General features: G+C 43.4%; 1 protein-coding gene across 1 annotated transcript in view; it reads right to left on the bottom strand.

Annotated features, from left to right (window-relative positions):
* Positions 1-21,402, bottom strand: part of PXDNL (peroxidasin like) — a 267,071-nt gene extending 245,669 nt beyond the window's left edge. The window contains exon 1 of the mRNA XM_074943098.1: positions 21,227-21,402. Coding sequence (XP_074799199.1) covers positions 21,227-21,387 — 161 coding nt within the window. The 5' untranslated portion in view covers positions 21,388-21,402. The remainder of the gene's footprint in view (positions 1-21,226) is intronic.
* Positions 21,403-25,373: the final 3,971 nt, after the last annotated feature.

Here is a 25,373-nt window from a genome sequence, read left to right as displayed (position 1 = left end):
ACCTGAGTGTTGAGACAGGAACACTCCTTAAGCTGTTTTCAGTTAAGCCTGCAGCTTTTAGGGGACGCGGTTTAGACCTGGGTCTGTGTTTGCAGCAGGCTAGCGTGTCTGGCTCAAACAAGGCAAGGTTCTGGAGTCCCAAGCTGGCAGGGAAAATGGGCTCAGATGTAGTCTCAGCACATCAGATAGCAGTCCCAAGGGGGTTTCTGTGATCCAACCCGTCACACCCAGCAAGTCTAACACCAGCCCTGGTGACCCCATTAAACTGGAGTGGCAAACCACTTTGGAGTCCTGACCCACAGTTTGAGAACTGCTGGACTAGATGATCACAATGTCCCCTCTCTGGGCTTGGAATCCATGGATTACGATCAAACAAGATTTTAAATTCTCTTATACAGATTCTCATTATACCAAGATTAATTCCACAGACACCACTGTTTATTTATATTACAAGCATAAGTCTTCAAAAAGTCTATCCTGTCACTTATTTTGAAAAGCCACTAGTTTTACATTTTTAGAATACATCTTGGTACGCAAGAACATGTACTCCTCAGCATTTATTATGAACACATGATCACTCCATCATTTTAATGATCAGTGGATTCCAGAAGGTATTTGATGTATTCCATATAGGATTCTGAGCCCAAGCATCGACATCCACATCACCAAAAAGCTTGTATGTGAGATGGGTGGACATGCACTAAACTGCAAGTCTGTGGTATCTTGGCATCCCCAATGTGTTTTGGAAATCTGGACTTGTCACACATTTCTATTGAAATCTCCCAAGGGTGGGGCAAGTAGGAAGTTGCACCCCAATTCGTAGAAATGAAGGCCATAAGGAACTAGCATGATCATCTAGACTGAACTTCTGCATAACACACACCAAAGAAATTGTTCATATCTTACACGAGCATGTCAGCTATAGGTTTAAGGGAAAATTATTTACACACAGATTGCAACGAACACAGCAGAGAAGTGTGCACATTTAGTCCTATGGTTAAGTTGTATGGTTGTAGAAACTGGTCAATTCTATTCGCATTTGCTATGATGGTGAAGGATGAAAGAGAGGAACAAAGAGACAGCATCTAGCACAATGGGGCCCTGATCCACAATTTCAGACTCTAAGATCTACTGCAACACAAATAAATGAAGAGTAGCAGCTATCCCAGGGTGATAGCTGAAAGTGGGAATGTTTTATATGCAAAACAGCACCGGGAGGGAGAAAAAGGTTGGGATCCACCCTTTCACTGTAGCTCGCTCTCACAGTGGTGGGCAACCTGTGGCCCGTCAGGGTAATCCGCTGGCGGGCCACGAGACCGTTTGTTTTCATTTGCAAGGCGGCCCACAGCTCCCACTGGCTGCAGTTCACCGTTCCCAGCAAACGGGAGCTGCAGGAAGCAGTGGCCAACACATCCCTGCGGCCCGCACCACTTCCCATTGGCTGGAAACGGTGAACCACAGCCACTGGGAGCTGCGGGCGGCCGTGCCAATGTAAACAAACTGTCTTGCGGCCCACCAGTGGATTACCCTGACGGGCCATTTGCAGCCTGCAGGTTGCCCACCACTGCAAGTCTAGTACCTTCCAAAAGATAAAGTTGAGCTGTGGATTCATCTGTTACTCTGTCAAGAGTTAACAAATAAACAAAATCAACGTTTTAAAGTGTGATTACTAAATGCAGACAAAGAAAAGTTAGCTAATAAATTCGAGAGAGACCATGTTGTCTCTCTAATACATTTGGTTTTTCCCTAAGAGATAGCCTTTTGGGCCATGCTGCAAGAGCTCCATTGCTAAACTGCTCATTCGTACTGTAATTGATATTATCACATAAGGCAGTGCATGTACCATGTCAAAGCAGAAGGTGAGGAAAAAATATAATTAGTAATTTTATCTTCCTTTAGTTTTCTCTCTACTTGGATGCACTTAGTTAGAATGTGCTTAGTAATTTGATGGGAGGGTGGAGTTTTCCCAGTCAAGTGGAACATTATTAATGCAAATGTAGAAGAGCGCCTGTCACTTTCTGACATCTATTATAACTGAGAGCCATCAGCTGGGTTTACATGTTGAAAGTCAGTTCTCAATAGGGTACTGTATTTCTTTCTGCTGTTGCTGTGCAGTAAAGTAATATCTATTGATCATCAACTGGAACTGTAGTAGGTCAACAGTGACTTCAACTGCTGATGCGAGTTCTTCTGTGACTTTGTACACCAAATATATTTATGTTGCTGTGGTTGGGTGGGTGGAGGGGAAGCCAGTGGCTTGGGTTTACTAGGAGAGCTTTGTGAATAACCGACTTTTCAGTGCAGTGACTGAACCAAAAAATTGGGAAAAAAAAGTTTGGGGTTAAACAAAATGTTTCATTCAACCTGTTCAACATTTGTTTTTGTTTACCTTTTTAAAACAAAATTGAAGTAAAATGTATCACAAAAAATAAAACGCATAATGGTTAAGAAATTTTGCCCAGCACAATCTATTAGAGAAAGAACTGTCTACCCCAAAGGTGGTTTAATAGCAAATAATTTAAAATTATTTTAAAACATAAAAATAAAACCATCACATAATACAGGATATACATGTGGCATGCAAACACACTAAATGCAAGGAGAAAACAAGATATTTTCCTATAAAAGACACTTAGTTCTAAAAGTTTACAGAGATTACAAAGACCCATTCTCAATGTCCCTTGACACACTATCCAGCCCCCTACATACTCCAGACATACACACCAGATTAAAGAGTTGATGACTTATTGAAAATATAAGTAAAAATCCTATTTAGAAAGTATGCTATTTTGCATAGCCAATATTTTCTGTATTTCACCCCCATTCTGTTTCACTACAATGTAAAATGTTCAAAATCCAAGCAATCCTGCATCTGAATCTCCAATTGAAAATTCTAAATTATATATAGAAGTAGAATATAGCTCTGGCTCTCTGACCATTGTCAAATGACGGGGACAAGAGTAGGTGACTGCACTCTTAAGTAGCACTGCATACATTCATCAGTAATGCAGTTTTTCATCTTGTGTTAGTATGACAAAATGGAAAGCACTTGATTTAATCCATGTTTTTGGCAGATATGTAAAATATATGGTGGTGTCTATAGGATGAAGTAATACTCAGTGGCATGTCAAACCCCTGGCAAGAGCTCTCTAACGAGATGTGCCAATGATCTGGCTGCAAACTTTGCAGTGTCCAGAGGCCCCCAGGATACCCCCTGCATGGCACGCCATTCTCTGTCAGGGAGGATATGATTTTTTTTCCCTCACCTTCCCTGTACTAATGAGGTGGTCCTGGTCACCCCAAACCTGAGCCCATGCAGGGTGACCAGGACCACCTCTGTCAGACCCCTTTTGGAGGTAATCTCCAACCTCTGAAACAATTTTAAATTAGCCTGCAACACTTTGAAAAGCTGCTGATCTCCTAAGTAGCCTTGCTAACCCAGTAACCTGGGACCTCCCCTGAGCCCTGTGGCTAACTCCATTGCCCCACATGTTGCAGTAGCTCCAGCCCTGGCTGGGGGGATAAGGGGCTGCTCCCCCACATCTTGCTTATTTTCCCAGTAGGCAATTCGTCCATGTCATGCCAGTCTCCCCTCTAGATCCCCAACTGCAGTGATGGAGGAGAAGGGGTTAAATTCCCATATCCACCATCCTGTCCCCGCACTGCCAGGCTCTCCCCTGTGTGCAGCATCATGCTCTCCCCAGCCATGCCAGTCATGCTTCTCTCCCTTCAACTTGCATGCCTTTCAACCACTCCTTGATGTCTTTCCAGTTTGCCCCTGCCAGTAGTTATTGTGCCTTTTGCCATTCTTGTGCTCTTCCTCCTGGGTCCTAGAGATACCTCATCACCCTGGTCTGTCTCTGCGTGGGCTAGAGTGCCCTGTAACCCTTGAATTGCTGCTGCGACAACTTCTGCTGTAACAGCATGCACAACTTCAATCAAACCTTGGCCTGCCTCCCCAATCCTTCATGCTTGTCACCCTGCACCAGTAGGTTTTGCCGCTGCCCCCCCAACCCAACATCCCTGTGATTCACATGGGGAAAGGGGTCCCCAGGATGCATCTCCCCAACTTCATCCCTTGCAGAGCACCCCATAGTCCATGTACCAACTGAGATCTCGGGGCCCTAGCCCACACGCAGCAGGAGGGGATACACCCACTCCAGCCATGCTGCCTACAGAAGCCCAGAGGGGATTCCCGCTCCTTCCTTTTCCCCCTCCTGATTGAGCCCCACATGCTGGACATAAGTCAATGTGAACATGTGTGCACATAAGCGCCCAGACCTACCTGTGTGAACATGACACATACAATTTTATTATGCAGTCTGTTAGATGGCTAACAAACCTGTTTTATATTGCTCTGTTTCCCTCCACCAGGAAGGAAACCAACTATTTTTAAATCTATGTTTCACGTAGAAAGCCAAATATAATGCTCTTATAAAACAGGATAGGAAAAAGATCAAAAGCATCCTGAATTTTACTAGCCTTGCTTATATATTATGTCTTTCTCCCTGTGATGGGGTGTACAAACCTCACACTGGACAACAAGGGATTAAGGGATTATTTTGCGCTCAGCCAGCCCCATACCACCACACCTGCAGCAAATGCTCCATCTGCTGGAGGAATTAAAAGGCAGGGAATTAGCTTATTTGGGTAGCAGAGCTGGAGGTGAGTAGACTTGCAGCCCACAGCCAGAGCCGAGACGAGCCAAGCCGAGACGAGCCGAGCCTAAGACTCTGACACAGCTGCCCAAAGGGGATCTCTCTGAGGGAAGGGAGGACTCACCCCAGAAATAACCAGAAAGGGAAGTATCCTGTGGAACTTGGACATTGGTAACCCCCTTTACTTATCATGGTTTGGGTTTCCACACCAGGGAAGAGTGTTGGACTAAGCTGACACGGGGGCGGGGGGGGGGGGGGTGGATGAGAGGAAGAGGCCCAGGGAGGACAGTCTAAGCAGCCTTGGTTGTCAGACTACTGGTAGCCCAGAGGGCCCTGGGTTGGAGCCCAGTGGAGTGTGAGGGCCCAGGCTCCTCTCCCCACAATGCCCTCGGCAGTCAGGAGTTGCAGCCGTGACCACTAGGCCATGCTCCCAAGAGAGGATTGTTACACTCCCCAAGATGCTCCCATGCTCTCTGATAGCTGTAATTCCCCACTGGATTCTTGATGCACTCCTCCTGATTCTAAAGGTTAGATCACCCATTCTTTGAACAGAAATGGTAAACAGTCTTAGGTAAGTTTGAACAACAAATGCTGAACACAGCCCAAAGCCTGGAATATATTTACAAATATCTATTTGTCAAACAAGTATTACAAACATGTTAGTCAGTCAAAGGCTTGATCTTTCCAGGAAATTTAAGGCTGGATCAACTGAATACATTGTTTGCGTCATATTTCAACCAGCTCTATCCACAATTCTAACTGGAAATGGAGAATAAAGAGCAGAAAAAAAGAACAGATAAACTCTTAATCAAACAGACATTCTACAAGCAGCTGGCTCACTTCATCTGGAGGTAACAGATACTGCCACTCCTACCACTACATTTTTAAGGAAGCACTTACATTCTCAGGGTTTCAGCAAACCACCTGGAAGAAATATACAGAGGGTGTTTATCTCCGATTTATACAATCTTGAATATACAGGTTAATATAAAATCAAAGGAGAAAACCATGCAAAGCAAAGAAAACATTAAAATCAGGTGCTAGGATTTCAAATAAAGTTGGTGAAACCCATTTGAGAGGATAAATCCTTGCATGGGCTATTAGTGGAGAAATAATAGGAAAACAAAGGTGATAAAAACAGGTTCAACAAATTACAAACTTGCTGTCAAAAGCCATTTGAATTAGTCACATCAGCATGAAACAGGCTTGAGTAAACGTACTACAGCATTTGTAACAGTAGCTTTTCCACTGATCCTAATGATACTACACAGAATTAAACTGTACTGGCATTGTCCGTGTAAATCGGAGCAGTTACAATCTTGAAGATGGTAATACTTCAATCTATTATTAAAAGACTAAAGAACTTCAGCTGCCCAGTGAAATCACAGCAGAATGAAGGCCTTTGTAGATTCCACCAAACTCACAGTACTAGAGCAGGGCCTAGATTGTGTGATCTCAACCAGGTAGTCCCTATGGAAAAAGCTGGGGGGGCGGGGGGAACAGTTGGGGAAACCCTGCAATTTATTCCCCTGTGGATTGTCTCCCTTATCCGCTTCACAGATGGGAAGGTCTTGTCCTCCTGCAGAATGAACATGGTATTCCACCCCAAGCACTGAGAGTCCTGCGAGCTATTCAGGAAGCCAAAGCCATCTGCACACAGGTCCTGACCCTGAGCTAGCTCCTGTGGAAGATACTGCCTGGTACAAGTCAGCTGTTCGGGCAGGGACTTGATGCCAGCAGCCTAAAGGAATGCCCTGATGCATGGAGGGTGACATGCAGAAACTTACTGCAGTATCAGACTGTATTAATTTTTTGTATGAATTCCCTCCAGTGATTGTTAGGGGGAAGAAGTATATATTCTCAGCCTAACCCTCAACTTGCCACTTATAAGTGTAGTTCCCTAGCCACCCATCATTAAGGATTATGAATTGTAAGAGTGAGAATGATTCTATCAGCTGGTGGTCCAGGCGCTCCCCTAGAATGCAGTAGACCCAAATCCAAGTCCGTGCTCCAGAGACGACTCATTTTAAAAAGTGGAACAGCTTCAAACAGGAGAGACTGAGAGACCCCTACCCCAGAAGCTCTCATACGCACATCAGGCAGAGGGGAATCGAACCTGGGTTTTCCACATCCCAGGAGCATGACCTTACCATCAGGATAAAGGTGGCAGCTGTATCATTTCCTCCTCCTCCTCCAGCTGTTTTTTTGCAAATCATCTAAGTCCTGCACCCGCCTTAAAAAAATTGGCAAATTTATTTGGCAAGTTCATGAATAATTTTGGTGAATAAGCTACTTGCACAGAAAAAAAAGATTGCCCAGCTATTCCTAAACACCTTTGAAAATCTTGCCCTTTGGAGCATAAGTCAATGGAACTTGTGCTCCTAAATGACAAGTTCACTTCTGAAAATGGGACTAAGGCTCCTAAGTCTCTTAAGCACTTTTGACAAGGTTATCCAGACTGTCTATTGACATATTATTATAATTCAGAATTACACAAGCCCTTTAAGAATCAAAGAAAGATAGAAGGGTTCGGTGAAATGTCTTTTGCATCCAAGGTGACTCTTTTCCCATTTGTTCTTTTCCACCAAGATAATTTAGTAACCTTTTTTCCCCCTCTTTTTATAAAAAGATACTTTTTAAGTTTGAGTATTGCTATGTTGTAGCTCTTTTAAAGCTCAGGATTTTCTTTCCAAAAGAAACAGCTAAACTTTTCTAAGCAGTATTAAAACATTTAATAGTAAATTTTTTTCTTGTAGGATTATGGTTAGCCTTTACAAAACTCTTTCAATTATTTTTCAAATATTTGTTTATTTGTCATCAACAAAAAGCTAAACCAATGGTATTTTCCTAATTCGGAAACCTACTGTAAGAATTTCTAGTGTAGATACAGTAGCTACTAGCAGTTTAATACTTGGTCAGTTGTAAACATCAAGGTGTTCAATTCTGCAACAATAAAAATGTGGTACTTATTGTTTGAGAATTCCCAAGAGTAGAAGAATGAGAGAAAGTATTCTCTCCCTTTTTGCCTATTCATTCCAAGTCAACCTACTGACAGCAGAGAGTACCTCTACAGCCAGGTAGAGAGGAACTCATAGAAACCGGTTTTCGACATGAAAAAAAGTCTGTGTCGTCATCCTTAATCTAGCAAAATTGAAGTCAGAATATTGTTACACAACAGACCTGGCTCATCAAGTAACCTGAGACAAAAGGCTCGATTCTGATATCGCATCGATGTAAATCAGGAGTAGTATCACTTATGACAATGGAGTTACACTGGTGTGAGCAAGGTCAAAAGGAGGAGCAATGTTTTCCATGAGCCAACAAGCTGGATTAGGACACTGACATGCTGAACCATTAGCTCCCAACCCTGTAGTGTTGGGATTGTTAGGGGGGGAAGCAATGACTATTCACAACCTGCAAGTCAAAGCGCAATTTATAAAGGCAGGTCCCCTAGAGCAGTGCTACTCAAAGTGGTGGTCCGGTCCGCGAGCCATCGGCTGCCGGTCTGCGCGCACGTTGGGGAAAAAAAAAACTGCCGGTCCCCCACATCAGATAGCTTGAGAAGCACTACCCTAGAGTGCTGAAAACAATCTCGAAGACCATTCAAAGAAATATGTCTGTACCACCAATGTGTCTGCCAGTCCCCAACAAGGCAGCATTAGTGAGAAAGCCACTATGGATTCCAGGACATAAATTTACAACCATCCCATAATTATGGACATGTGCATCTTTTGAACAGTCAAACATTCTCAGGAGCAGTAAACAGTGTTTTCTTCTGCCGCACTTGCTCACAGCACACACATAATTAATAAATTTTGAATCTGCAGTTGACACTAATCTTTCCTTTTAACTGTAGGGATCAATTTAAGTTACTTGATAAAAAGGGAGAAGACAAAAATGAAAACCATTGTTTCATGCTGTCATATAATAATACCACACTGGAATACTGCAATCTGTATTGATTTTATTTAGCTACCAATTCTAAAGGAGCTCTGCTTTCTCTTCCCACCTTTTGATTAAATAAGGGAACTGTCAGGTTATATGAGAGAGAGTATTTGGAGTGGTGTAACAAAAACACTAGATTTCTCACATTGTTTGGGTACTACAGGCAAAGTAAAAAAAAAAAAAGAAAGGGCTACGTAAATGTTAAGTGTTCTATTAAAAATAGGTTTTTTATTATTATTGGGCTAAGTGTTCTATTCAGCAGCAAAATGAATACAAAATGGAATTTGAAAATCAACTTATAACCATTCAGGTGTTTTGAATAATTCAACTATTTAGGTGTAAATTGAGGCTGAAGAGAACTGCCATATGGACTGATTTTTCTAATCCTACTCCAGACCACAAATATAATGAGATGATTTAAGTAGGCCAGGAACGACTAATGCTCTTCTGTGTGGTGATGCATTTCGTGAATTTAAAAAAAAAAAAAAAAAAAAAAAGAGCTTGGCTGACTTGATTCTTAACATTTTCACCCAAACTCTTTATTCCAGTGCTGGCCAAAGTGCTGCTGAAGTCACCCATATCAATCATGCTGGATCCTGTAATCTGCATTCCAGTCACAACAGACACCATTTTATACAAAAATATAAGCATCCCTCTAATGCCTGCCAAGCTGTTCCTTAAATACAGTTTAAATGTACTTTTTCTAGACTGGCCAGTGCTCTGCTACAGGGACGCTTTGGCTAGAAGTGTGTGGTACAGCCCAGCATCACTCAGATGCAGCCCTATAAAAAGATATTTCTGTCGCTGCTCAAAACTCACTGCAAACATCAGCATGATGCAGCCAAATGTTATAGTTTGATGGAGATAAGCTCCAAATCCAACAGAGCTGTTCTGCCTGCTGCTCACTAACTTCCACAGAACCAACAGCAGGAGGTGTCAATATTGACATACAAAAGTGCTCTTTTCCCCCCAGTCAAAGATTCTTTCATTCTGCCTACTCTTGAAACTCATCAAGTGAGCACTTTCTTTCAAGATTTGGTTGTTCTCTACCTTCAGAGGACTATATCAACTACAACCACAATCGGACAGTGCATTTGAGCAGGGCTGGCTCTAGGTTTTCTGCCGCCCCAAACAAAATAAAAGGTGGCCGGAATGCCACCCCTGGAATTATGTGGCCCCAAGCACGTGCTTGCTTTGCTGGTGCCTAGTGCCGGTCCTGCATTTGAGCCATTTATTCAGATACTAAAGACTACCAAATTCAATCCATGAGCTCTAGAAGTAAGGCTCTTCAAGGATTTAAGCAAGCATCCATGGAAATCTGTTTTCATTCACCCCCCCTACAAAGCCATGCCTGCCTGGATTTACTACATTCCAAGGGCTTGATTTTAAGAAATTGTGCACAAGCATGGTAATCATTCATGCAAATGCTCAGTTAGATACCTAGATGATCATCTGTGCACACAAATCAGAGAATTGTACTACCGGAAGGGACCTCAAGAGATCATCTAGTCCAGTCCTCTGCAGACATACTTTGGGGTGAAACTGTTAAGAGCTGGGCATAATAGGTTTTGTCCAAATTTCTGCACTAGTATAAATACAGTGGTAACAACACAAGGGTTGTGAGATGCACTAGAATCCAGCAAAAGTGGGAAGAATAATTCTTCCAGCAACAGTGAGGTTATAGGGTAGTTGGCTCTGCAAACAGATGAGACACAAAGTGAACTCACAATGAGAAATTCTCCTCCCCTAAATGAAAAATGTTCTACAGCAGCATATTTTGAAAAATGACCTGAAGTTTTTAAGGACAGCCTTGCTTGTAACAGATGTTGATTACAATGGGCCTAAGGCAGGGGTGGGCAAACTATGGCCCACGGGCCGGATCTGGCCCATCAGGACTTTGTAACCAGCCTGCAGGATTGCCACCCCCGTGGGGCTAAGGCGGGCTCCCTGCCTGACCTGGCCCTGGCCCCGCGCCGCTCCCGAAAGCGGCCGGCACCAGGTCCCTGCAGCCCCTGGGGAAGCGGGAGGCTCCGCGCACTGCCCTCACCTGCAGGCACTGCCCCCCACAGCTCCCATTGGCCAGAAACAGGGAACCATGGCTAATGGGAGCTTCGGGGGAGGTACCCGCAAGCGAGGGCAGCTCACGGAGTCCTCTGCCCCCCCCTCCCCCCCCACGTAACCTGGGCAAGCAAGGAGCTTGTCTTAGCCCGGCTGTGCGTTGCTGCCACCCTGGAGCCGCTCAAGGTAAGCGACACCAGGCCGGAGCCTGCACCCCAAACCCCTGCCCTGAGCCCCCAATCCCCTGCCACACCCCACAGTCCCTCCTGCACCCCACGCCCCCTGCCCTGAGCCCCCTTGTACACCCAGCACCCCTCCTGCACCCCAACCCCTTGCCCTGAGCCCCTTCCTGCACACCGCATCCCCTCCTACATCCCAACCCCCTGCCCAAGCCCTACATTCATGGCCCTGCATGCAATTTCCCCACCCAGATGTGGCCCTTGGGCCAAAAAGTTTGCCCATCCCTGGCCTAAGGTGTGCTTCTGTCCTTGTTACTCTATATAAATCAGAGAAACTAAGGAAGATACGTTCTCACCTCTAGCACCCACTTCCTTTGCCTTTGTGTGTGCGCACGTCTTTCTTCTCCAGTCCCACTTTTCTTTGTGAGCATTCCAAGAGATTTCCTTCAAGTTGTACTTACCCTTACAGGTCAAGTTACTAACAAGTACCACAGGACATCAAGGGTTACTCCTGTTAGGAATTCCAGCATACCAGACCATGCTGCACAAACATGCTATTTGCAGTTCCTACAAACAATTGGGATTTGGAGGCAACCTCCTCCAACATTCTCCTACAAAATGTTTCTGTGATCTATGCACATGCTATGCATTGGCTCCAGGACTAATGGAACTCTATTTCAGTAGTCTCAGACTACAGACTGTGAAACTGGGCCATTGTTTAAAGTTTGAATGAGTTATCAGTAGATAATACAATCACAACAACATACACCAGGGACTTTTGCACCAGATCCATTTTGATGATTCCCTGAGGCAAATTTTTCAACTGAAATATGCTATAAAGCAAAAATTGTTCATACTTAGGATTTTCCACTGTCACCCTCCAAAAATTAAATACAGGATTTACAGAAAGATACATTTTCAAAGAGTGTTGACAAAAAATACTTAACTGTTGACAAAAAATGCAATGTTTTTGTTAGAAAGCTGAATGCAGATGTACCTCAGTGTTATAGCCATTCTTTCCACTATTTCTACTGACAGTGTAATTCCTGTTAATAGAGAGATTTTTAACGAAAAAATGTATAACACTTAAACACTGATTGAATGTTGTCAGAAATCATTAGGAACAGGATACATATAAGTACTGTAATAAGAGTCTGTTACACAAGAGTGCTGGCAAGAAACTCAGCTTGATTTCCAGCCCTCAGTCACATGACCTGAGTGAGGTCTCCAAATACCAATACCCTTGTCACATGACTGACTTCATTGGTTAGTTACAACTTACCTTTTAACTAAAAAAGCCCAGATGAATAAAAACCCCAAGTGAATATAAAATGTGATACCAATCAAAGAGTGAACATTAATGTGATGTATTCATTATGGTCTCTGAATGCCTATGGTCTTCCGATCACATGAGCACTTCTTGTTCTCAAAGTAATTCCTTCTGCAATAACTTATTGAACCACTAAAGTGGATCTGTCACCTGGAATCTGTGCGCATTTACTAGTCTTGGCGATTTTCATTGTCAGTAACTGAGTTTTAGTTCTCTCAACAAAGGACCATTGACAATGGCATTCCAGATGTCTTTAGGAAACAGGCAGTGTCCTCCACATGTTGTTGGATGCCTTCTGTTAGGCTAATCCTTATGGGAGTGGGGTTCTGACATATAAACACACAAGGACAAAGCAAACCAGACAGCAGTTATCCAGCAGTTTTTGCAGCCAAATGCATTTCTACCCCTGAAAACTTCTTAGGCTGTAAGCAATTCAGGGCAGTGACCATATCTTCCTGTGTATTCATATAGCCACTAGCACAATTGGGCACTGAGCCCTACTAGGGTTTCTGGGCACTACTGTAACATTATATAATATTCCTATGGACATAATCAGAATGAAAATCTATTACACAGTAATCCCCTCTGCAATCATACTTCATGCTAATCTCTGCCACTGGGTTAGTTTACCAGACAAAGAGGCTGATCCATTATATGTGGAACTAAGAATCAGTTTCACAGGGATACATGCACAGAGTATTTAAGAAATCAGAACCTAGGAACTGCCATACCGGATCAGACCCATGTTCCATCTAATCCAGCGTACTGTCTGCAACAGAGGCCAACATCAGAAGAAGGTACAAGAAGCCATGAAGTAGACAGAGGTGGGACAACCCTAATGGTTAGAAATTGTTTTAACCCTGAAGCACAAGGTTTTATATCTCCTCTAAAAGTTTAACAACTCTGGATATTGATATTTTTACCCATATAAATAGCCAATCCCTCTTTGAAGTGAGCCCCAACTGTACATGAAGCTTTACTCAGTAACAGAGCAGACATCAAGTGTAAATGGTGGATTCTCTGTAACTTTAAGTCTTTAAATCATGGATTTGAGGGCTTTCAGTAACTCAGCCAGAGGTTAGAGGTCTATTGCAGGAGTGGGTGGGTGAGGTTCTGTGGCCTGCAATGTGAAGGTTAGACTAGATGATCATGATGGTCCCTTCTGACCCTGAAGTCTATGGAATACACAGCAAACAGAAGTTTAATTACTAATAAATTCATTATAACAATGTTTATATCTAGGATTTGAAAGATGTATCTTATTCTAGTTTCAGAGTAACAGCCGTGTGATCCATCGGTGATCTTCCTGATGACAGCATCCTGGCCACTATGGATGTAGAAGCCTTCTCACCAACATTCCACACAATGATGGACTACAAGCCGTCAAGAACACTATCCCCGATAGTCCATCATTGTGTGGAATGTTGGTGTAAAGGGCTTCTACATCCATAGTGGCCAGGATGCTGTCATCAGGAAGATCACCGATGGATTGTAGTTTCCTGAGGAAGTCAGTGATGTCTCGAAGGTAGCTGGGAGTGCTGGTAGCGTAGGGCCTGAAGAGGGAGTCTACATAGCCAGACAATCCTGCTGTAAAAGAATAAATGGACACAAATCAGATGTCAAGAATTATAACATTCATAAACCAGTCGGAGAACACTTCAATCTCTCTGGTCACTCGATTTCTGATCTCAAAGTGACTATCCTTCAACAAAAAAACTTCGAAAACAGACTCCAACGAGAGACTGCTGAATTGGAATTAATTTGCAAATTGGATACAATTAACTTAGGCTTGAATAGAGACTGGGAATGGTTGATTCATTATAAAAAGTAACCTATTTTCCCTTGTTTATTCCTTCCCCCCACACACACACACACTGTTCCTCAGACGTTCTTGTTAAACCCTGGATTTGTGCTGGAAATGGCCCACCTTGATTATCATACACATTGTAAGGAGAGTGATCACTTTAGATAAGCTATTACCAACAGGAGAGTGGGGTGGGGGGGAGAGAAAACCTTTTGTAGTGATAATCACCCATTTTTTCATGGTCTGTGTGTGTAAAAACATCTTCTGTATTTTCCATAGTATGTATCCGATGAAGTGAGCTGTAGCTCACGAAAGCTTATGCTCAAATAAATTGGTTAGTCTCTAAGGTCCCACGAGTACTCCTTATCTTATTCTAGGTTATTGTTGGTTAGCATGGTAATTGACAGTCACTGAATAATGGTATAAAATGAAAGACATTCTTTAAGTAATTTCCAGTAATCAACATAAAAACAAAATAAAATGCACTTCTCCCTATTTAAAACAATAATTGTTCTCCATTCAAATTCCTGGAACACATCCCCACTGCAAACAAAAATAAGAGAGGGCAGTTAATATACTACATTACAAGTGCAGATAAATGAGACTGTTTAGCTGAAACTAGTTTTCTTTCTGTACCAAAAGCACTCTCTTGTGGAGTGTTAAAATTTCACTACCGTTCAGCTAGCCTCTGTTTTTATAAAGATGAGACATCCGGCTACACAGTGCATAAGGAAATGTGAGCTTAGACTTTTCACTGTTGTTTCAGTGACATTCCTAAGTATTTTCTCTGCTCTTCACAAACGACCGGCTGCACTTCAGAAGTGTCAGTGGTGCACACTTCATGGGAGCTGCAAGTGCAGCAAACCAGACAACTGTTTTACAGGACTCTTCAGACGGACAGTCAGCTTTCACCTCAGGTCAATGAGGGTATTGATCCCAACTGTGGTGTCTTCTTAGAAAAGAAATGGCCAGGCGGAAGAAAGGGGGAGAATGAAATCTTAGATTTCTAAGAGATACGGAGACCTTTGCTATGAACTTTTCCACATAGGGCAGGTTAGGGAGTGGAAATTGGTCTGCTGGACAGTGTTTGGGAACAGGCCTCTACTTTTCTTTGATGCTTTACTTCATCCAGTGTGGGAGCTTTAAGTAACATTTGGAGGAAGAGCCACAGGCTCCACTTAAGTAAGAGGATTGACCGATACACTTAGGGGTTTTAAGATTCAACATTAGCAGTTTTTAATGTGAATATATATTATGTTTAAATGAATGTCCATATACCAATATTTATAGCTCAGTGTGATTTATTTATAAAATACAAATAAAATTCTGGCAGCTTTTATACGGGACCTATAGGTCCCGACCCTTTTATTCCAGTCTCTATGACAAGTGCACTGCCATCTGTGGCATTAATAGCAATGTACTTTCTCCAAATTCCAGAATCATTTATGATCCAGAAGCGTGTCATTTTTGTTCCATTACATAACAAGTCTGATACAGTAATGCTGAATTTTCATCTAAAATTTTCCTAGTGGAGTAACATATTGCATCCACTAGGAAATAAGAGTTACAGTCATTTCGATCTCGTTTGCATAGAAACACAGGGCCAGATTCCCAAGTGGCGTAAATCATCATAGCTCCATAGATGCCAACGGTACTAACCCAATCTACACAGCTGAGGAGCTGGCTAACAGAATCGGGAAACGTTAAGTCCCATGCCTACAATTTGTTGAGTACAGACAGAACTGTGTACCTGCACAGAATCAATGGGCATGTCTACACTGCAGCTGGGAGTGCACTTCTGGCACGTCTGTCTACTTGAGCTGAGGTCTGCTCGAGCCAGCATGCTACAAATGGTGCCACAGCCAGCAGCTCAGGCTAGCCAGCAGGGGTCAAGACGGGTTTGTATTCGGGTGGCTAGCCCAACCCGCACCCATGCTAACCTGATTGAACTACTATTTTAGCACACTAGATCAAACAGAGCTAGCACAACTGTCTACTTGAATTGGGAAGCACACTCCCACCTGCAGTGTGGACGTAACCCATTTGGGCTGCCTATGCAGAATCAGTTGCAGGATTTAGACCTAAAATATGTATTAGGTCTTCTAGTTCATCTCCACAATAATTAAGGATTTTTCCCTACCATTTTGATCTGTAGTTTTCAGATGTTGTATTATATAGGAACTGAGGAGTATCCCTTTAAATTGCTTAGGTACCTTCTAGTGGACCTCTCTGTCTTTTATGGCAGAAGCCATCAGAACCCTAAGACAGGAGCTGTGTATATATGTAGCAAAACCCATAAGTTTGTACAGAAACAGGCTCTGCAATCAAGTACGCTTACTGAGGAACAGGAATCCTGCATGCCATCTCCTATTCCTGGGAGCTTAGGACTAGCCATGGTAAAGTCCTTGTACCAAGCACCATGCATCTGTTTAGCGGTATACCCTGTGCAGAGATCTCTATGCATTCATCATTAAATCATCCTTTTCTTGATATGCATTTGACAACCTCACACCCCCCGCCAAACCCCAACAAACCCAGAACATAGCCAGTATCACACCAAATAAATGTGCAGAACTTCATGAGAATACAATAGAGTATATTTAAAGAGGCATATGGTGCCATTTGTTTGGACATCGCGCCTACTGTTATATGGTGCAGGAATTACTGGGCTCAAACCCCCATCCCCAAATCAATATACATAACACTTCTGTTTCCCCCCTGGCGCCACCCATGCACCTCCACCCTTTACAATGGTCATGCTGATTTTGAGGGCGAGGGAAGGAAGTAATATTGGCCAAGGTCATTTGTGCTATATCTTGTGTATCAAGTTTCAAAGCACAGTACTTTAAAAGCAGAACTAAAAAAATCAGGAAAGGCAATACTGAGCCAGTCTGAGCTTCTAGGCACTTCTCCAACTTAACACTTTTCACAAGAATCCTGTAAAATTCTTATATGACCACCACGGAGGAAGGAAGCTTTCCAGTTCAAGTAACTAAAAAAGACCCAACTAGATAACATCTTTAGCCATGTCAGGTGGAAAGCATACAGGCATGAAACACAGAGATGCATTTGAACACCAGACATATTAAGGGAAAATCTTTTTTTCATCCAATGGAACCAATATGTTAACAGCTGGAATGAGAACTGGCAAACATGAAACATATAATCCTATTTTATTCTTGAGGAAGCAGAAGTTATTCTTCTGAGCTGGAAGAGTTTCTTTTTGGACTGATCGCTATTCTTTTTATGGTTCACTCACCCTCTTCAGGAGGTGCAAGAGCAAGCTGGCAATTGCCACACAAAGCAAACATTTTCAATTAATACATAAGATTGACTTAGTCCAAGTGAGTGACATGAAGCTACTAATAAAGTAAGGGAAACGTGAAGTAACAAAAAACTCATAAATAGTCTTAAAAAGCTTCGCCTGAGAGAGCCATGTTAAATGTCTATGTTCAAATTACCTTTACCAACTGCACCTATCTCCTCAACTTTTTCTATGAACATTCACATTTTATATCCAAGACCATGAAACTTATCACAGAATTGCACAATGTATACATATGCCAAGAACTTTAGGACAAAGAGCCCTCAGTTTAACTCAGCCAAGTGATGTCAGATTTTTCATTAGCAATCAGTCTACATAAAAATCTGGTCATTACCAGATCTTTTGTCTACAGCCTTTATATTTCCCAATGGCCTGATCCATTTAAAAAACTAGCATTAAAGAAATTGTATTTGCCACAGCTTTAGGCTTATGATGGAATTCATGTTTCCTAAGGGGGTTTAATGGCATTTCATGCATACATAACTTCACTGATATTGCAGATGCTGGCTCGTATCAAACAAGATTTTGAATAAGTGTTGGTATGCGTACGTATTAGCAATACTGGCCTGTGTTTCAATAGTAGTCACTTGGTATGCTTTGACAGGATATGGTTATAGATTAAAATAAAGAAAGAAAAAGATCACCAATTAAATGTGCATACAACCTTTCCCAAGTGAGTTCTGTTGATATATTTTCCTCCCAATACTGGGGATCTCCCCACCCCCCTTTAACTAACTAAGCAATTATGTTATTCAGCAAAGCTCCTGTATCATTTTTCGTCTCTTTTCAGATGATGACCTGCCCATTCCTTCTGAGAACACTTCTCACTTTCTAAATGTGGCATGTCAAGGGAGTTCGAGATATTGTTTATACTATGTTGTAATCCTTTGGTATCACTTAATTGGTTTAAATGGCTTTAAAATAAATCTGTCAATTCCCAACAGCTTTAACTGAATTTCTAGGCCTATTTAGAGAATTGTCTCCACATCCCTCTATGTAGTTCTTCTTGTGCAAAACAATAATTATTCCTTTATAACAGGCCATGTAGAATAATCACAAGAGAGGACCAAATGCCCTCCTTTAAAAGCTACCTAAGAGCGAGGACGACTAACCATTGGTTGTTTAACCATTGGACCAAGTTACCAAAGGAAGTGGCGAATTTGCCATCTTTTGACGTCTTCACGGGAAGACTGGATGCCTATCAGGAAGAAATGCTTTAGTCAAACAAAAGTTCTTGAGCTCAATACAGGAGTAACTGGATAAAGTGTTATGGCCTGTGATATATGAGAGGTCAGACTAGATGAGCTAATGGTCCTTTATGGTCTTGAACTCCACCTAGTGGGCCTTCTCTCCATCACCATCTCATCACCACCATGAGTTGTAAACCATCTCAGTGTAGAAGGGGATGCTTTACAAAGTATTCTTCACAACATATTTCTTCAGCATCCTCTATCACATTTCTAATAAATTGTTCACTCCTTATCTCATCCTCACTCAGTTGCACTCAGTTGCAGAGTGGCTCTGATCCTGCAAGCTTCTCCATGCAGGCAGTTCCTTGTACCCACGCAGAGTCTCACTGTCTTCTGCACAGAAGTCATACCACACTAAGGAGGCTAAGGACACTGAAGATTGGGGCCTTAGACTATGATCTCTTTGGGGCAGGGACTGTCTTTTTTACTGTCCATTTATGCTAGATTGGTGCCTCCGGCAGTATAAATAATATAAAATATTATACTGCCCACTGACAATGTTGCTTCAGTAGATATTTAATCTCAAAGGATTACTGCAGAAGACAATTTCTAATCAGAGCTGGCATCAGTTAGGTGTGAGTAGGTGTCACAGTTGGGCATTGCTCTTTCCTTCTTTAGGAAAAGCAAATAAGTGAGCCGGGATGAATTTTCTATTGATCTAATCCGCAGTGAAGAGACTTTAAGAGAGCAAATCACAGTGTCACAGCTGTAAACCTGAATCTTTAGCAACTTCCAGTAACACACAGCATTCAAGGAGATTAATCCAGTTTTTACAAAAACAAAATCAAACCAAAGTTTGTTCATTCCCTGTAATTTTCAGCCTTAATCTTTTCAACCATTTATTACAACTGCCACTTGGCTCTTAATTTCTCCGTCTCTGACAAAGCTGTAGTCAGCTTTTCGTTGTTGTTTTAACAGTTTCAATAGCAATGACGACTAAGGTCTTGATAGGCTAGCAGATGTTTTCTAAAGGGAAAATAATAGCATCTGAAAACAGATCCTCATGTTTCCTGCACAAAAACTATCGTGGTAGCAGATCATGTTTATCCATGGCAATTGTAATCAGTTAAAATCATAAGCTAGTTCTGGTTTAAAACAGTTCACAGAGAGGTTTAGGCTTAAAAATGTAATCACTTGCAAACACACACTCTGAAATAACAGCCACCTTGATAATCTCATGCTGCTGTAACTATTAGTCTGTTACTTGATCATTTTCCACTCCAACAATACAAACATTTCCAAACATAAGGAGAGCAAAAATTGGATATGGGAACATTAACGAATGACAGTAAGGGCAATCAATCTGAAAAACCATTACTAGGTGTGTTAATTTGGTTGGAAAGCAGTGACCTGCCAGTCCTATTTCATGGCTAGACAAAAGGGTATCCTGGCCTTGACACAGGGAGGAACTAAACAAAGCCCAACCTTACAAGAGAACATCAGCAGCTGCTTTGCAGTCCTATCTCCAGAGAGATAACCAGGGAGCAAAAACAGTCCAGCAACGTGGCCCTAGCCAACAAAATAGTCAAAGCTCCATCTGTTCCAATGCATTTGGTCATTTCCTGTCATGTCAACACAACCTTAATTATTTTCTTTTATCTCTACCTTTACTCCTGACAGTGGAAAGAGCTCGTTGGAGCTGCTGCAGTTCTCGGCATCAATATTGTCACAAATGAAATTGTTTCCACACAAGTACAAACACTTCTCCTTTTTTCTCTCATCCTTCAAATAATTTACCTCCAATCTAAACTCCTCCAGCCATATAATCACCTCAAACCTCCAATCCTTCCCAGTGGTAAGCCTCTGCAATTAACAATCACCCTCACCCACCCAGGTCAGCCACTGAAATGCATCCACCGCCCACTACCTCAAGTACACACCCAGCCTGATTTCTCCTTTTCCCCCCTGGGATCTTTCATACCAGCCCTATATCCCAGGGGTGCTTCTGGAATAAGTTATCCCCTGAGATCACTCAAACCCACCCCTCCCCAAACATCATCACTGAAGACTCCCCTTATGATGTGCCAGTCATTCTCACTTGGATACCTCACACATCTCCCCTTGGAATATATGAGTCCCCCACCACCACCAGGAGCTCCTCTGATCTGCCGCTCTAGAGATTCCCCCAGGGATATGCCAATGCCCAGTGCTTAATTTGTGCCAAGGGCTGAGCCCAGCACCCTTAGGCTTGGCAGTTCATAGCCCTGGCACCTCTGGACTTGCCAGGTCAGTTATGAAAGTAAACAAATTGCTTGAGCCCCAGCACCTCTTTCATTACCAATTGAGTACCACAGTGAGCACTCACTGCCCAAATGTACCCAGCCCCTTTCAGGAATACCCCCCTGAGAAATGCCAGCACTCACCTTCCCCTTGGGGTATGCCACTGCGCCCAGGATCACTCAACCCCCCACCTAGTCACTCTGCTACCAGACTCCTGTGGAATCGTTCAGGGGCCCCGGGGCCAGTCACACACACCCCCGCCCAGTATGTCTCTAAGGAATCCCCCTGGAATTTCTCCCCACTGCCCCTACTCAAATTGCTCCAGCCCCTGGGTCACGCTCTTGTCTTGCAACAGCCAAGCTGGGGCGGAGGGAGTTGAAGCGCCCGGCCTGAGAGGCACGAAGTGGACCAGAAGCTGGAAGCCCAGGGAGCGGGCGGGAGGCAGCGTGGTACTCACAGGACCGATGTCTGCTGAGGCACCCTGGGGACGTGATCCAGCATCAAGTGCATGCAGCGGATGGTGGTTTTAAAGCAAAGGCATCGACTGGGGCAGGGCAGGGACGCGCCGCACCGCCCGGCCAGGAACAGGACAGCTAAGGAGAGAAGTTTGGGCTCCATCTCGCCCCAGCCCCCGCCCAGGAGCGTCTGGCAGCTCCCGCCGCCGCCGCAGCCAGGAGCCCTTCCAAAGGCCGACGCGAGGCCAATCGGCAGTGGCTGGGATCACATTACAGGCGGCAGCGCGCGCCGGGTACCACCAGGGGGCGCCGCCCTGCTAAAGCCTATGCAGCCGGGCTTTTAAAACCTGGTTGGAGGTGGGGGGCCAGACACGGACTGTGTTAAATGAGTTTCAGCTGTAGGAAAAGAGATGCCTCACAGCTCAGCTAGTGGAGAAGTTGTTTTCCACAGCGTCAGCTGATGCTTTTAATGAATGAGTGCACTTCCCTGGAATTACTTCATCCAGGCACTGACATGCTAACCAACTGAACTGCCTGGGACTGCACGTTTCCTTTCAATCTTAGCTACCCCTCGACAGCACCCGTGCTCGGCACAGGACTTTATGGACCAGGTAAAAAGGCAGGTCCCCCGGGGGTTGCAGCGTCAATCTCTGTTTTGCAAGCGTAGGTCCCAGTGTCTTTGCACGCAGACAGGAACACAGGCTCCTAGAGAGGTGGAGAGAGCCACTGCAATGGAAAATGCTTCTCTAGCCTTGAAAAGTAATGAAAACCAGACTTTTTAGAAAAAAAAAAAGATGAACAGGCCAGTATACATTTTGGCGATGTCAAGCTACTTTACTTAATGCAAAGGGAGTCCTGGTAAATGCATTCCACTTTCTAAACCCATGGAGATAACACTGATCCCATAAGCTGAGAGGAAAGAAAGCAGTTGTCCCTTTACAGAGGGTGCTGGGGAAGACAGACCATGCTTCCCAACAAATGCGTTGCCCCCAGTAGCCTCCCAACAAGTCACAGCTCTACCTACCTTTGTAGTGTGGGGAGAAGGATGACCACTGAGCAACATTTCCCTCCCTCTCTGGCTGGATAGTTCGTTCCTCCTCTCGTCTTTGGGAGAAAGTGGCTGTGCACTTTCCTAGTTCCTCCTTCGGGAAGGGAGCAAAATGTGACGGGCAGCTTCACTCCTAGGCCCTGGTCTGGCCACAGGATCAGCACCAGTGGATCCCTTGCACCTGTACAGAACTCCGTAATAATACTTAGCCCTTATACACTACTTTCATCAGCAGATCTCAAAAGAACTACACCCCTTTTACAGACAGGGAAACTGAGTCATGCAAAGGTGAAGTGTCTGGCCCAAAATCACCCAGCAGGCAAGAGGAAGAGCCAGAAAACAGAACCCACATTTTCTGAATCCTATACCAGTGCCACTGGGCCACACTGGGGCTCTCTACAGGCACAGGAAGCCACCTACTTGGATGCAGTTGCAGGAACAGGGGCTTGGCTCCAGATCCTCAAAGGTATTTCAGGTGCCTAACTCCTATTGAAGCCAATGGAAGGTAGGCACCGAAATAGCTTTCCGGATCTGGGCTTTAGTTCACAAGATGGATAGATGTAGCCACCACTGTGATGCATGTATGCAAACGGCCATAGGGTTCCACATGAGGGCAGCAGTCCACCCACACGGATTGCGATACAGGCTTGGGGCCAATGACACCTATCCCCATGATCCCACTGCTCCAGTGCCCTTTGTAGACTGTGCAAGGTGAAACTCCATAGGCCTCCATTATGCAATCTGACCCTTAGCCCCTGGTCCAAATGCAGGACTAAAGCTACAGACTATCAGCTCCTTTAAGGGTCTTTACATCCTCTTGGTTCTGTGCAGTCCCATTACACAGTCAGCACTAAACCAATCAGAAGATAAAATGGTAAATTTATAATAACTCTGCCCATCTGTTCAACCCTACTGGTGTGGTTCCCATAACACAGGGGAAACGTGTTCTGTATCCAATCTCTCTCTTCTAAAAAAACAAACTGAGAAGCTAGCAAAAAGCTGTTCCTAACACATCTCAGCCAGGGTTCACACCAAGTCACGGTACCGAGGCAGCACTTGTTGCTCTGGTAGATGACCTTCTTCTGTCCATAATTAAGGGGTGTACATCCATGCTCATTTGGCTGGAAGCATGAATCATTTAATATGGTTAATCACCAAATGCGTCAACCCTGTCTCCAAAGAACTTCAGGTGTGAACTGAAATGACCGGAAATGCCTCATGTCCTTCCTTTCAGTGGGACATTTTAGATCATTCTTCCTCCATCCACAGAGCCCTTGTATAAAAGGACAGGTGGTCCAGGGGCTGGGTCACTGGACTGCAAGGAATATTCCAGCTTCTGCCATTGACTTGCAGTGTCACCTTAGAAAAGACACTTAACATCTCTGCTTCATCATCCATAATTGGGGGTACTGATACTTATCCAGCTTTGTAAAGTGCTTTAAGATCAGTGGATGAAACAGGCTATAGAATGTATTATTTATTTATTCCCTGTGGAGCCCTGCCAGACTCTAACCTCTCCCCATCTGACTCTAAAAGGCCCCTCCAAGTACTTCATTGGGGTGGATGCACTGAAGTGTGATAAGGCAGAGCCATGCTCAAAAGTAGTATTTGAAAATACTAAATGGCTGCTTAATCTAGTGAAGAAAAGGCATAACAAGAACCAAAGGCTGGAAATCAAAGCTGGACAGTTTCAAATTAGAAATAAGGCATCACTTTTTTTTAACAGTGGGTGTGCTTAACCACTGGAACAAACTACCAAGGAAAGCAGTGGGTTCTCCATCTCTTGATGTCCTCAGATCAAGGCCGGATGCCCTTCTGGAGGTATACTTTAGCCAAACACATGTTACTGGGATCAAATTTAATGGCCTGTGATACAAAGGGGGTCAGAATAGATTATCTAAGGGTCCCTTCTGGCCTTTAAATCTTTGAAATGGCTACGGCTACCACAGTTTTGTGTAGCAATGTTGACATGGCCTGTGGGGGGGGGGGGGTGTTTAACTACAAAAGGGTGCACTGAAGAGCGAACAGTGCTTCTGTTACATACTTGTTTTTTGGCTTTCCAAAAAGACACCTCCCCTTAAGCTTTATCATTTGTTTTCTCTTTCTCTAAGAATTATTGTTGCTGGCAGAGTGACACACTTCATTTTTTCAAAATAAACTGTTGTTGATTCTCCAACTGCCCTATGCCATTATTTCAACATATTGTAAAAGCAACAAGTCTCATTAGGGCATCCATTCCTTGGTGATTGTCACACTGCTCAGATTACTGGAAGCATGCAGCCAAATACAATGCAACTGAGGCATATCCCAATGAAATAGCAATACACCAACCTATTGTGCCTTGTTCATGCTCATTTAGAATGTGTGCATCAACCTTCATCTTGGCTTTATTAATGTGACTGCTATCATCACTAATGTAACAGGAGCTAGTTACATGCAGCTAAAGAATGAATATCATTGAACTGTAAATGCTGAAATTACAGCATTTCTACCATGACGTCCCTTCTCCCTCAGAATTCTCTTATATTTTTTCAATTATTTTTATGGATAGTCTCTCAGAAATCTATTGCTATGGGTCTATTAGCAGAGGGAAGGATGGGACAGCATTAGGATTAATATTGTTTTCCTTGTCCTAATAACACTCCTTGTTCAGCTTTTGAAGAAAATGACTCTTTTTGTGATGCTTCACCATAATCACGATGGTCTCAAAACCTTGGATTCCTAAACAGAAGTCACAGAATTACAAACAATTCATACATATTCATTCACTTAGATTGCAAGCTCTTTGTGACAGATACTGTCATATTGTTCTGTATTGTACAGCACCTAGCACAATGGGGTTCAGGACAATGGCTCGGGCTCCTAGGCACTACCACAGTAGATATAAATAAATAATAATAATACAGTAGTACCTCAGAGTTACAAACACCAGAGTTAGGAACTGACCCATCAACCACACACCTCATTTGGAACCAGAAGTACTCAATCAGGCAGCTGCAGAGACCAAAAAAAAAAAAAAAAAAAGGAAATATAGTACAGTACTGTGTTAAACGGAAACTACTAAAATAAAGGGAAAGCAGCATTTTTCTTCTGCATAGTAA

Source organism: Natator depressus, chromosome 2 (assembly GCF_965152275.1).
Source record: "Natator depressus isolate rNatDep1 chromosome 2, rNatDep2.hap1, whole genome shotgun sequence".
Classification (NCBI taxonomy): domain Eukaryota; kingdom Metazoa; phylum Chordata; order Testudines; family Cheloniidae; genus Natator; species Natator depressus.
The sequence above is the reverse complement of the archived record's forward strand: the minus strand, read 5'-3'. Positions and strand labels throughout refer to the sequence as shown.